At 42.8% G+C, this 12,845-nt stretch overlaps 8 protein-coding genes across 8 annotated transcripts; 4 read left to right on the top strand and 4 right to left on the bottom strand.

Moving 5' to 3' along the window:
- Positions 1–147: 147 nt before the first annotated feature.
- CEF1 (Pre-mRNA-splicing factor cef1) lies at positions 148–1,819 on the top strand (the record flags this gene model as incomplete). Its single annotated transcript, XM_064829392.1, has 3 exons — positions 148–204; positions 271–603; positions 662–1,819. The coding sequence occupies 3 exons, from the start codon at positions 148–150 to the stop codon at positions 1,817–1,819; spliced, it is 1,548 nt and encodes a 515-aa protein (XP_064686594.1).
- A 1,006-nt stretch (positions 1,820–2,825) lies between these two features.
- ATC70_010173 (uncharacterized protein) lies at positions 2,826–3,974 on the top strand (the record flags this gene model as incomplete). Its single annotated transcript, XM_064829393.1, has 1 exon — positions 2,826–3,974. The coding sequence occupies one exon, from the start codon at positions 2,826–2,828 to the stop codon at positions 3,972–3,974; it is 1,149 nt and encodes a 382-aa protein (XP_064686595.1).
- Positions 3,975–3,987: 13 nt separating this feature from the next.
- On the bottom strand, positions 3,988–4,980 carry ATC70_010174 (uncharacterized protein; the record flags this gene model as incomplete). Its single annotated transcript, XM_064829394.1, has 1 exon — positions 3,988–4,980. One exon carries the CDS (start codon positions 4,978–4,980, stop codon positions 3,988–3,990), a length of 993 nt encoding a protein of 330 aa, XP_064686596.1.
- A 473-nt stretch (positions 4,981–5,453) lies between these two features.
- ATC70_010175 (uncharacterized protein) lies at positions 5,454–6,791 on the top strand (the record flags this gene model as incomplete). Its single annotated transcript, XM_064829395.1, has 3 exons — positions 5,454–5,542; positions 5,606–6,230; positions 6,285–6,791. 3 exons carry the CDS (start codon positions 5,454–5,456, stop codon positions 6,789–6,791), a joined length of 1,221 nt encoding a protein of 406 aa, XP_064686597.1.
- Positions 6,792–6,828: 37 nt separating this feature from the next.
- Positions 6,829–7,854, bottom strand: ATC70_010176 (uncharacterized protein; the record flags this gene model as incomplete). Its single annotated transcript, XM_064829396.1, has 3 exons — positions 6,829–7,591; positions 7,652–7,778; positions 7,839–7,854. The coding sequence occupies 3 exons, from the start codon at positions 7,852–7,854 to the stop codon at positions 6,829–6,831; spliced, it is 906 nt and encodes a 301-aa protein (XP_064686598.1).
- Positions 7,855–8,223: 369 nt separating this feature from the next.
- Positions 8,224–9,263, bottom strand: GIS2 (gig suppressor; the record flags this gene model as incomplete). Its single annotated transcript, XM_064829397.1, has 2 exons — positions 8,224–8,492; positions 8,549–9,263. 2 exons carry the CDS (start codon positions 9,261–9,263, stop codon positions 8,224–8,226), a joined length of 984 nt encoding a protein of 327 aa, XP_064686599.1.
- A 564-nt stretch (positions 9,264–9,827) lies between these two features.
- On the bottom strand, positions 9,828–11,087 carry LZTR1 (Leucine-zipper-like transcriptional regulator 1; the record flags this gene model as incomplete). Its single annotated transcript, XM_064829398.1, has 1 exon — positions 9,828–11,087. One exon carries the CDS (start codon positions 11,085–11,087, stop codon positions 9,828–9,830), a length of 1,260 nt encoding a protein of 419 aa, XP_064686600.1.
- Positions 11,088–11,183: 96 nt separating this feature from the next.
- Positions 11,184–12,305, top strand: ATC70_010179 (uncharacterized protein; the record flags this gene model as incomplete). The annotated part of the gene is made up of 1 exon (XM_064829399.1): positions 11,184–12,305. The coding sequence occupies one exon, from the start codon at positions 11,184–11,186 to the stop codon at positions 12,303–12,305; it is 1,122 nt and encodes a 373-aa protein (XP_064686601.1).
- Positions 12,306–12,845: the final 540 nt, after the last annotated feature.

A 12,845-nucleotide genomic window follows, 5' to 3' on the forward strand; every position in this document is an offset into this window, starting at 1 on the left:
AATGATGTCAGATATACCCTTAAAGCCGGTTTTAATTTTACATCTCGTCCCAAAAAAAAATCTTTTTCTTCCTTTTTCTCCTTCTTTATTTTTTTTTTCATATTGTGCGTCTGTGTACTCGTGGTGTAACCTCTTTCTTTATATACAATGATCATCCTTAGACATAACAGCTTACTAGCAGACGATCTATTTGCCATCGAGACAGTAAGTGAGCCAGCGGCAACACAGCAGTAATACAAAAATTAAGGTTAAGGTTTAATTTCATTGTAGATAATGCTCAAGATATCAGATAACCCCTATCAGTACGCCTTGGACTACTCGTTACATGGAAAACCTCGCAGTGAAGTCTATGGCTTCATTGCTGGCATTTTTAAGCGTATAGGCGTATGTCAAACACTGGGCACCACTACATCGGACTTTCTCGACTTGCTCATCGACATTGAAAGAGAGTACAACGATAATCCCTACCATTCATTCTATCATGCTGTTGATGTAGCCATGGTCTTGTATCATATGCTGGAAGAATATGGCATGTCTGAATATCTGAACCCATTCGATCTGGCCATGTTGATGCTGGCAGCACTGTTTCATGATATTGGACATGTAAGTTGCGTGGGACACATACACTCATGAGCGAGCTCTAATGCGTTGAATATAACAGCCCGGCAACAACAACAACTTTGAAGTATCTTGTCGCACAGAAAGAGCTTTGCAGTACAATAACCTATCTGTGTTGGAAAGCCATTCTTCCACCATTGCATTGCAACTTCTCGAAAAGCACAACTACCTAAGACACGTTGAGAGCAAAAGCCGAGAATATGGATGCCCCATGACCCAAGAAGAGTTCAAATCATCCATAGTTAAAATGATCCTCGCCACTGACATGGTCTGTCATTTCACACTCAAAGACAACATTGCCATTTTACGTGATAAAATCGAAAGCTCATCTCAAATGCAGCAACTCTTTCAGAACACTGTATCCATCGAATCAACACTAAAGCCATTATTCAGTGCTTGCAACGATCCGTTTGAATACTTTAAATCAAATTATTTCAGTCAGACAACCACGGCAGCAACTACCACCACGACTACAGCGGATAACACGACAGTGCTGAACAAGAACGAACGACTCATGATGTGCAACATTCTGATACACGCTGCCGATGTGAGTAATCCATGTCGCCCATGGACCGTTTTTTATCAGCAATCTCGCCTCGTCTGTGTAGAATTCTTTCGTCAAGGTGAACAGGAGCTCAGCCTCGGCCTGCCCGTCTCGCCCAACATGGATCAGAAGATTGCCAATCCCTCCAAAATTAACGTCGGCTTTATCGATTTCATTGTCCATCCTTACTTTGAGGCACTCTCTGAACTGTATCCCAAGAGTATAGAGCTGGTAGACACATGCACCAAAAATCGACAGGAATGGCTCGATTTAGCAACAGAGACAATCCATGATGTCCATGGCATTCCATCCATCAAATCGACATTGGGGACATTCCCTCCCCCTGCTACCACCATGACCATCGCGGCTGGCACGGTCCAAATTCCTGATGCGATCATGCAAGAACGAGCCAAACTCTTACTAGCTTTTAAGCGAAGTGTCAGTCTGAATAGCGTGCCACAGCAGCAACCACAGCGGCTATTAACACCTCCTTTGATGCCAGCTAAGCGACGAAAAAGTGAAGAGGTGGCTAGTTTCAGCATATTGAGGCAAATACATCATACTCGATCATCTTCGATCTCCAAGAAACGTAGAAAGAGCGAAGAATTGAATCTGTACATGCTAAACCAACCCAAAATGGTATCATTTTTCGAGTGATATATTTGTGTGTTCATAATTGTAAATATGTCTTTACCCCCCCCCCCTAGCCCTTCTTTTTTCTCTCCAGCAATGTAAATAGAAATTCTTGTATAAAATTCGAGCACCCATCTTACCATACTCCACTCTTATTTTGGCATGCCTCGTTCAATGTTGAATCAATAAAATGCCTACTGCAATTATTAAATTTAGAGTGCGCTATTGTACCTTGATGGTTCAACGTCGATGCATAGTGGTATCCATGGCAACCCACTGAGCTGAATTGCCTTGTCAATAGGAGACTGTGGATAAGTTTCTGAATAGTCGTGTTAGTGTATGTATATGCGATTTTAGCCTGGAAAACGATAACAAAAAAAAAGGTGATTAACGTGCCTCCTGATTGTGTGTGTGTATGTATATGCGCATCAACATGTTGTGTGGCTAAATACAGTTTGCGCAAGAGAGTCAGGGGTTCTCAAGCGACAATCAAAACGAAAAGGAGTATGCAAAAACAGAGTAGAAATGTCCATTTTAGTAATATAAGGTTGCACTTGACATTTTTTCAAATGTTGGCAATGTGTATATTTGTGGGGTAGTAAAGCAATAGCATCCATCAATGAGTCAAACCCGTAAAATGAGTGATCAGGCAGATGTACCTATTTCAAATATCACTAGTCATTTAGGCTGTTTACCCAGGATAGCGAATACGATAGCCAATGTAGTATGATGTATACGGTTTACAGATTGGAATCTTGGTATTGGATGTGTTGAGAAGTAAGTAAAAGAGAGAGTAAGGAAAAGGGAGAGAGATAGGAGGAGAATTTCATTGTCTTCCATTGGATGGTAAAGATAATAGCCAACAGCTGCATCTGCTGCTGCTGCTACTTTACCACCATGACAACAACACAATGTACATTCCATACATCCACCATCTTCCCCCCCAACCCTTGCGCTCCACTATTTTTGAAATGCTCATTGCCAATGTCTCTTGCTCTTCTTCTCTTTCTTCTTTTTACAGAATGACAAGATGACAAGCCAACAGGTGATACAAACCATCATACAACAACACAAGATACCAAGGCAATGCATTCCGTTGCTTGCAGTATTTATTATAGCAAAGACACCTACTATTCTGCTGGCAGGATTCGTATTAGGCTATTTCATGCTATTTAAACAGGACACTGAGCAAAGGACGCCCAAGCTGATAGAAGCACCACCTCAGCAGCAGCCTACACCTCGTGCCTCTTCTTTAGATTACGATAATGAACCACACTATGCATCCATTAACCATGCTGTGCTCACACACGAACAAGATCAGCAAGATGATGTTTCCAATGCCTCTATTGATTTTGAAAATCTCTTGAAATTCCCTTCTTGTCCAACTACATTACCAAGGTTAGACACCCATTTTAATTTCGTCAGTGATGATTATCACCAGTTGCAGCAGAACAATTCCGTCGATTGGTCTGCTATACACCAAGAGCTTGAATATGACCAACAAAGAAATGCTAAGCCCCCTACAGCGACCATGGAAAGAGAACCACAGCACCCTTTATACATATCTCCATCACAAAATGACTTGCTCACATTCTCCTCTGCATCTTCGTCCTCTTGCTCTGATGCTGATGTCTCTTCTTTGCTGTCATTAGAGTCTACTCGCATGCTGAAACAGACAACAGTGACAAGCCCCAAGACCCCTTTACCGCTCAATGACAATAGTACAGCAGCTATTTTGCTAGTGGATCAACCCCAAGACCATCTTACACTGCTGTCACCACCACCATCATCATCAGCAGAGATGTCGACTACATCTTTTACGAGCCATATCAACAACATGGCATTACTGGATGATATAGTATTACTGCCAGCACCAACACCACTACCAAAACCCTCGTTATCAAGTCCAGGACAATTATTCAAAAGCAAGTTTCAAAAGGCTGTCAACAAGATGAAGAAAGCGAATTCCAACAGTAGTGATCAGAGCAGCAACAGTAATAGTAGAAGATCAAGTACCATTAGTCAAGATAGCTTCGCTACCAACAGAAAAACAAGTTCGCTACAGATACAGGCCTACTTTCCTCCTCAGCAACAACCCCATGGGTCACCAAGGCCATCCGCCTCTGCACGTTTAAATGAGCACTTAAAGGGTCGATTTCATAAACTATTCAAGAAATAAAGTCATTATTTAATTAATTATCAAAACTTGCTTGAAAATCTGCTACATTGGATTCAACAACTTGCAAAATTTGCTTTTGCTCGTCTGCTGAAAGTGGTATATCGATCAAATGTTTGATGCCTGTATTGCCCAGGACCACAGGCCAGGAGAGGCAGCACTCGTATTTGGGTACATTGACAGACAGTACCCACACTTGATTCTTGGCTGCTGCTGCTGCTGCTGTTGAGGTAGCGTCATCTACAGCAGTAGTGGTAGTAATAGAGGTCTTCATGATGGCATGGACAAGTCGAGTCGCTGCGGATGCTTCACCAAACCAAGCTTTTCCTTTACGTTCACATATCAAATAACGTCGATGATTGGATACTACTTTATTGCAAGCAGTACGTTGAGCAAGCAGGTTGGGTAAGGTAGATGCTGGCATACCATCGACTTTGGCATGATGCCACGCAATGACAGGTGAATGCTGTGTTCCAATGCAGTAAGCATCTGTGATCTCGGCAGGTGTAACAGTAGCAGTTGTGGACATCATTTCTCGCAGCCAAACAACAAGTCGATCGGTTGCCATGGCAGTGCCTAATCCAAAGATGCGATTTGGAGATACATGTGGAAAATAAGACTGCAATGATTGCACGTACAAGTCCACTGGATCGCTGGTCACCAAGATCATGATATCGGCATGCACAGGGGACATGCTGGAGGCGATGCTCAGTAACAAATGTCGACTTCGTTTGAGCCATTGCTGTCGATCTTTGTCCATGTCGCCGGGCGGTGTATCTGCTGTCATTATGACCAAGGTGGATTGACCAGCTTCTTTAAAAGTGCCTGCCCGAATAGTTGTTGTGCTCTGTACTTCTGCTAAATCCAAAACTTGTCCTTGCACAATGTTGTGCGACATGTCCACCAGCAAGATCTCTTTGGCGGTGTTTGTCAGCAGGAGGCTGTAGGCTATTGTGCCGCCCAATGTGCCTGCTCCAATGATGGATACACGGCCAGGATGGTGCACCATGGTTTACAAGATTGTGTATGTATGTGGTGTAAAAAGAGAGGAGAATATTCAGAATCAATGGAGAGACAAAAGGAAAAAAAAAAATAAGAAAAAAAAAAGAAAAAGAAAAAGAAAAAGAGGGATGGATTGGAATCCACCCTAGGATAATTTATGCCACATCACAGCAGACATGCGAGATGGATGGAGAGTGTGAATTCTAACGTATTATATCTTTTCAAACCACATGGAACAAAGCGTGGTATAATCAATCATACGAGATATATATCCACTTGTTTTGTAGCAGTGAATAGAAATGCAATGATGCTTGCAATGACATTGTTACTGGCTCTTGTCGTTGCTTCGGTAACTCGAGGCCAAATGTCTTTGACATCAATATCCTCGGGCTAAATTGACCATGTATATATAAAAGCACAACAGTAGTTTGTTTGCACTATTTCTATTTATTTTTATTGCTCAACAAATATCGCTTTACAATGGTCCATCAACTAGGTGTTGTAGCATGCTCTACTGCTTTGCTATGGGTGATGATGGCCGCAGTGGAAGCTCAACTCAGTCATCTAAAGTAAATCCGAAACGTTGCATTGATATGGCCTCAATGCTGATGATCTTTACTGTTATACACTAGCGTCGGTCTTGATTACATCCAAGGAAGTCGCATGAACACACCCGCAAGAGTCAAACGAGCGCTGGCAAAATACGGTATCGTGGATGAAAAGATCAACTCACGTTTAAACTCTGCCAGCAATGCCGCTATTGAGCTCTTTAGCGCTTATGTGGATATAGAGTACATTGGCGAGATTGGTATAGGCACGCCGCCACAGAAATTTAATGTCGATTTCGATACAGGCAGCTCTGATATATGGGTTCCCTCCTCCAGATGTGGATCCAGCTGCAGCACGCACCGTCGATTCAATGACTCCAAATCATTCACTTACAAGGGAATGGGCAACGCGACGTGGCACTTATCTTATGGTGATGGCTCCAGCGTGAGAGGATACACTGCTTTGGATACTGTGCATCTCGGCAATGTCACTAAGCATCAGCAGTTCATCGGTTTGGTCAGTCAACAGACACCTGAATTCGCATCTGACAAGTTTCTGGATGGCATCTTTGGCTTGGCTTTTCCTCCTTTGGCTTACACGGGCATCAAGGCTTCCATCGTACAAGATTTGCATATGGATGGTTCGATTCCTTCTCCCATTGTCAGTTTCCATCTCGGACACAATCGTGATGGTGGCAAGGGAGAGATCGTAAGTAGATATTCATTGGATGGCGAGCATGCATTCTTACTCTTATTCCACTAGTTGTTTGGCGACATTAATCAGAACCATTTCGAAGGTGAACTCAAGTATGTCCCCGTTACAGTGAAAAAGTACTGGCAAGTCGACATGACAGGTGTTGAAGTCGGCGGTACCAACGTACTTGCTTCTACCATGCCTGCTATTGTAGACACTGGTACCACACTCATCATCGTGCCCAGTGCCGTCTCCCAAGCGATCCATGAGGCGATTCCTGGCGCTGAGTATGATCCCATGTATGGCTGGCGTATGCCTTGTGCTTTTGCAGAAGACAGCTCTACCGAATCCATCAACATCAAGCTGGGAGATCAAGACTTTCCACTGTATCTTAGGGATTTGGTAAGAGCCAAGACATCTCCACCCTCGTCTTCTGGTAAAGACGGGCTCTGTTATTCCGGTGTTGCTGAGGCCAACACGCCACTTATCATCTTGGGTGATACATTCCTACGAAGCTACTACTCGGTCTATGATTTTGGAAACGCCCGTATTGGCTTAGCTAGAACAAAGCCTTAATTCATATAATACACATGTTTATTATCTACTAGTCCATTCAACGACGTTTATTACTGTTATTCTTTTGAGCTTTTTGTATCTTTTCACGGACAGAGGATTCCTTCTTCTTTGTTGCGGATACGCTGTTGGTAGATGTTGCTGCTGCTACGGCCTTTTTGTTGGTGATGGTTTTGCCATACTTGATCAATAATCGCTCCTCGACATCCTCCAAATCCCACACATGAGGTGTAATAATGACATTCTCCTTTTCAGCCAAAAACATCTTTCTAAAATCTTGAGGCTGGCCTGGTTGAGCACCACCCATGCCAGGCATCATACCAGGCATGGAACTCATGGCTGTCATGTCCACACCAGCTGCATTATTATCACCCAAAATCAATGAAAATACACTACCGAGACCAAACAAGTTTAGGAAATACCAAGAGAGAGAAGACACCCACGTAACATCCATATCGCGCGTATCCACACCACTTTGCAGCATTTGCTTGAATCGAGGTGTCAAGGGAAAAGGCAATTTAATCACCACGAAGCCTTGGAAAAAGAAATTGATCCATCCCATAATCACCATTTGAGGCACCATGTTGGTGAGTTGCTTCTTCATGCCTTCCATCATGCCCTCCATCATGTCTGGATCTGCCATGGGATTCGCAGGTGCAGCGCCTTCCTTGTTGGCTTCAGGATTCTTGAGATATTTGCCCTTTTCAAATGCGTCGGCTAAATAGGCTTTGCGAACTTGATATGCGTGCTGAGGGATGTTGTTGCCTACTGTTCTTAGACGTAAACCACGCAACAGTGCTTTTCTAGAGTGATGCGTTTACATGGTGAATTCTTCCTCCCTCTTCTGTGTCCAAGCTACTTACGATTCGCGGATGGCTTTCAGTTGGGGCGCCTTTGGTGCACCTGTAATGAGCATTGTAATGTGGTGACGAAGGATGCCTACAAGAACCATGACAAAGAGAATAGGTATCAGAACCCAATCACGGATTGCTTGTCCAGAGATGTGTGTTAATATCGCGTTGTTGTATCATTCAACACAAGTGTGCATACCAGGATCCAAAATCATCCTTTGTCTAATTAGAGATGTTAGCAGAGCCATTCACACAAGCATAGGCTGCCACACTTACGAATCTGCCATTTGAATTGTGTGTGCTTGTAAATGTTTATGTGCACAAAGAAAAGAGTAAAAAAGAAATGAGAGCCGCTTGTTGAATTTATTATCAACGCAATTTAAGCTCTGCAAGAGGCTCAACATCCGAGTCTGAATAGGATCGTCGTAATTCAATGGCACCATTCAAGGTGAAATGGGCTCAAAGACACAATGTGCTTGCAGTATTTTATTTAGAAACGAATCGTTAGAGAAAGGAATGCAGCATGTGCTGCTTGTAAATAAAGGATATCAATACGAATTATAAAAAGAAGGGTATTATGAACATCAGTGTCTTGCAAACGAGAAAGGAACTTTGGCAGATCTACCTTCTCCATCATCGACATACAATGCTGCTGCCTTTCTCTTCTTGTCCTGTAGGCTCTTGGTATTCGCCAGCATTTCCTGCTTCACCTTCCATGTGATTTCCAGTAATGGGATGAAATCTGAAGCGATTTCAGTGATGTCCTGTGGGAAAGGGAAAGTTGCAGATCGAGTTATCCTGGTGATTGAACTCGCACAAGGAACATCAACTATCAACACCTGGACATTCAAACCTAAGGGGTTCTGTGAATACAGCTGATTAGCAATCGTCATTTATTTCCTCACTTACCCGTTACCAGGAAGCCGAATGTGCGCAGATTATTTGCTTTGTCAGGGTTATTGGTGATTTGGACGCAAAGCATGTCCTTCAAGGTCTTTGGTAACTGCATGTACCCGTCCTCCAGGTACTTGTCATTTACTACTGTGATACCATTCTTGCCCACTTCACAGCAGCCTAACTCTACCTGCACATACTTGCATAGGACATCCACCTTTGCACTGACTATTTTTCTCGCTCTCTTCTGCTCCGCCTCCAAAGAGAGTCTATCATTTCGCGCAATTGCCGACGCAACACTGCATCTCTCACCAAGCTTTGCTTCGATCTCCCCTTGTTCATACAGCTTGTACAGGAAAGGCCAAACCTTGAGGAGTAAATCAGCCTCTGATGAATCATTCATATTCAGGCCGTTTTGCTTCAAGAACAACCTGGAGACATCCAGCATAGCATTCTTCACCCAGTCTTCGTCGTATTGATGCACAGGATGATATTTGAGGCTGCTTGCATAGTCAAATAACGCGACACCACTTTTCCAGTTCTTGTTAAAGCCTTCCAGACAGTCCTCCATGTTGGGGGGGGGCAAAGCGACAAATTCTTGTCCTCGGTAGAGTTTGATTTCTTTGCGTTCTTCTTGATTAAAACGCGTGGCCCAGACAGGGTCATCAATGTCAAGTATCATGCTGTGGACGGGATGTTCATACACAGCAGTGGCGGCTAGAGCACGCATAGTGTCATTCACGTTTTTTTTGAGAGCATTGGAGCCTCCATTTCTTGCTTTCTTTCACGGCATCATACTGCAAGAGAACGCGCTCTCTTTCCGTATCGGTCAATTTGTAATTCGCCTTGGAGCTGGTGGAGGATGCGGATGATACTGAAGTTGAGTAGGAAGCAGAGGGAGAGGCAGCAGATGACGATGATGATGCTAAAGCTTGAATGGATGCTTGATTTCTTGACCTGATGGCAGCTTCAATTCTCTTCCACGAGATTCGTTTCTTTGTCTACACAACGGATGTCGTACAGTCTTTTAATAGCAAGGGAAATTGCTAGCGGAAATGTGAGTTTAGTTGCTTTCTATAATATATCCACATAATGCTCGATTGACTTACTATCGCTGTTAGATTTTTTTGAACTGGGTGTTGCCATGACAATATATCAAACAGTGAAACGAAAGTAATCCCTTAATTTTCTGGTGGATTTCTGTGGTTTATGTTGATTTGCATGTTTTTCCCTTACCAAGGTTTTTTTTCAATATTGAAGAATAACGTCAGGAGTAGCCAGGGAATGTGATTTATCACATATACCGAGTCTCTTCTGCTCTCAACTGTGGATGATGGGTTTCACTGACGTGAACGTTTGCTTTGTTGTTGGTGTGGTTCTGATTGCTCTCTCTCTCTTGCTTGCGGCTTCGGTCGAGTATCTTTGTTCTCTCACGATAACCATCTGATAAAGTGCTGACAGTACTATCCTTAGTCAAATATCTCCTGGGCTCTTCTCGTGAGAAGAGAAGTTTATAACCACGTTGCCCAACCCAATCTTCAATAAGTGCAGCCTTGTGAATGGATGCATTGTCAAGAACTAGATATTTGTAGCTCATGTTAGCCGCATCCAGTGTCGTGAGGACTTGCTCTATGTATTCAAGGAAGCCACTGCTGGTAGTACCCTTCCTCTTGGGGGCCTGAGATTTCTCACCAGTTCGAGTTCGTTTTCCACTCCTAGCAGTAAGTACAACTTCTTTTCTGGATAATGTGATTAAACCACTTTTACAAATAGCACCCAAGATGCTGACATTTGCTCCCTTCGTTTGAACATCAATTTTGCAAGGTGTTCCAGCCTCAGACCATCCATATGAGCGATGCATACTCCTGTTAAAGCCAGCTTCATCCAAGAATACACATTCATTCATAAAGTCTATGTTCTGGCTAACCCAGTATGCTACCGCATCTCGTCTTTTGGCAACAGTTTCATCCGTGTTTCTGCCATAATATCTAGGAATGATACGCTTGTAGGTTAGGCGACACTTCTTCTTCATGTGATTCTCCACTGATCTGGGGGTGATCTGTATATCTCTAAATTCATTTGACAGGTGGCCTGTAACAGCTTCAACTATCAATGTTGGCTCATTAGCCAGCAGCTCAAAGATAAATACAGTATGTTCGTCTTTGAGTATTGTGGGTCGTCCCTTTCCTTCTTTGATTGCGATAGAATCAGGGAATCCTTTTTCAGCTATTCCGCTTGTCATTTGATTCCACTGCTTGAGTTTACGAGCAGCTGTTGACTTGGAGAGCCCTATCTTTCTACTCGCTTCACTGATAGACATATTCTCAAACTCTTGCAACAAATTGATCAAATTGACTACCTCTGCTTCGTTCTTGGTAATGTATGATCCCCTTTCCTTCTTCACTACATCAAGGGAGGGCTCCTTGGAGTGAGGTTTGGTCTTCCTCTTTGCTTCTTTTTGTGCTGCATTTACTGCTGCAGTCTCTTCCCAGTCCATATATGATTGTATCATCACAGGTACTGTCTCACTGTCAAAATTGTATTCTTCGTTCATGTTAAGCAATATGAAAAAAATTCAAGAAGAGAAAAAGAAGAGAGAATTTGGCCAATCCTCATTACATTTCTGTATTGGTGACCCATTTTCAAAACAATGATCCACTTTCATTTCAAACTGACCAATTATTTTTTTTATTGGGCCAACCTTTTTTCGTCGACTGACACAGCCTATTTCACCACTTTCACCAATTTCACAACCGATTTCACAGCCTATTTCACCAATTTCACAGCCTATTTCACCAATTTCACAACCGATTTCACCACTTTCACCAATTTCACAACCGATTTCACCACTTTCACCAACGTCACAACCGATTTCACAGCCTATTTCACCAATTTCACAACCGATTTCACCACTTTCACCAATTTCACAGCCTATTTCACCACTTTCACCAATTTCACAGCCTATTTCACCAATTTCACAACCGATTTCACCACTTTCACCAATTTCACAGCCTATTTCACCACTTTCACCAATTTCACAGCCTATTTCACAGCCTATTTCACCAATTTCACAACCGATTCCAGGTCGAAAGAAATTTCTCGCAAGAATTTCTTGAGACCGTCAGAACAAAATAGGAAATGTTATTATGCCCGTTCTATTGTTTCTCGAACAACTACTTCTATCAAGTTATTACAACAGAAGTTAGTCTTTCTGCTTGCTATGGCGGCCTTCCTCCGACCCTCTGGCCTAGCTCGTATCCCGTATCACTCCTGCTCTATCACGGATACTGGCTGTCTTACTTTACAAGTCGTGGCGCCTAAAGAGACTCGTCGCAAACGACGCATCATCAAGCCCTTTACGATCCATCCGCATGCGTCCGACATAGAACTATGCCCAGTTCAGTGTTTCAAGGCTCTTCGTGCTCACCCTGGTTTGGCGTCTCGTCCTCCTGGTTCACAACTCTTTGTAAAGTCTCATCTCATCCAACAGCCCCTATCGTCTTCAACCATTTCCTCATGGCTACATCGTGACTTTATTGCACTCTGCACTTCTGAACCTAATGTTTCCATCCGTTCACTAGCATCCTCACGAGCGTTAGATCTTGGGGTCTCTAGAGACGACATCGTAACTCTCGGTAATTGGACTTCCTCCTCAACCTTCGAAAACCATTACCAACGTAATCAGATGGCTCAGGTGGACTTCACATCAACGGTTCTTTCGGATTCTCTTGACCAGTTCTTTGATGCTCATGAAGACTTTTCTCTGGATTAGCATAATAACATTTCCTATTTTTGTTCTTTCGACCTGTCCCCACCCTTCTTTATTCATTATGACCGAGCTTAAGTTCGATTGATAGTATAGATATTTTCTTTATTGTCTTTATATATCTTTGAATTCGCTCAAAAATAAAACTTCAAGAAGATTCTAGCATAATAACATTTCCTATTTTGTTCTTCAGGTCTAATTATCAAATTTGCTGCTTGAACACTATGTTTTTACACCTTTGCATCGCTACGGTAAACCCCCCCCCATTAAGGCCACTGATACCCATTATTTTTATTAGATGTTTGAATACTATGGTTTTGCACCTTCGCTTTGTTAGAGTGAAAACCTCATATAAACCAACGCTTGGTGGTCATGGCCATTCACTTTCAATTCGCTATGGTAAAGCCCTCTTGTAGGTCAATGTTTCCGAATGTAGGATTAGATGCGTTTTTGTATAACACATCCTATACCAGGCCTTTTTGATCACATTTACATGTTTGAATACAACATTTTCAATGCAATTGCAGGTATATTTGTCAAAGCATA

This window comes from Mucor velutinosus (genome assembly GCF_035048745.1).
Source record: "Mucor velutinosus strain NIH1002 chromosome Unknown tig00001563, whole genome shotgun sequence".
NCBI lineage: Eukaryota > Fungi > Mucoromycota > Mucoromycetes > Mucorales > Mucoraceae > Mucor > Mucor velutinosus.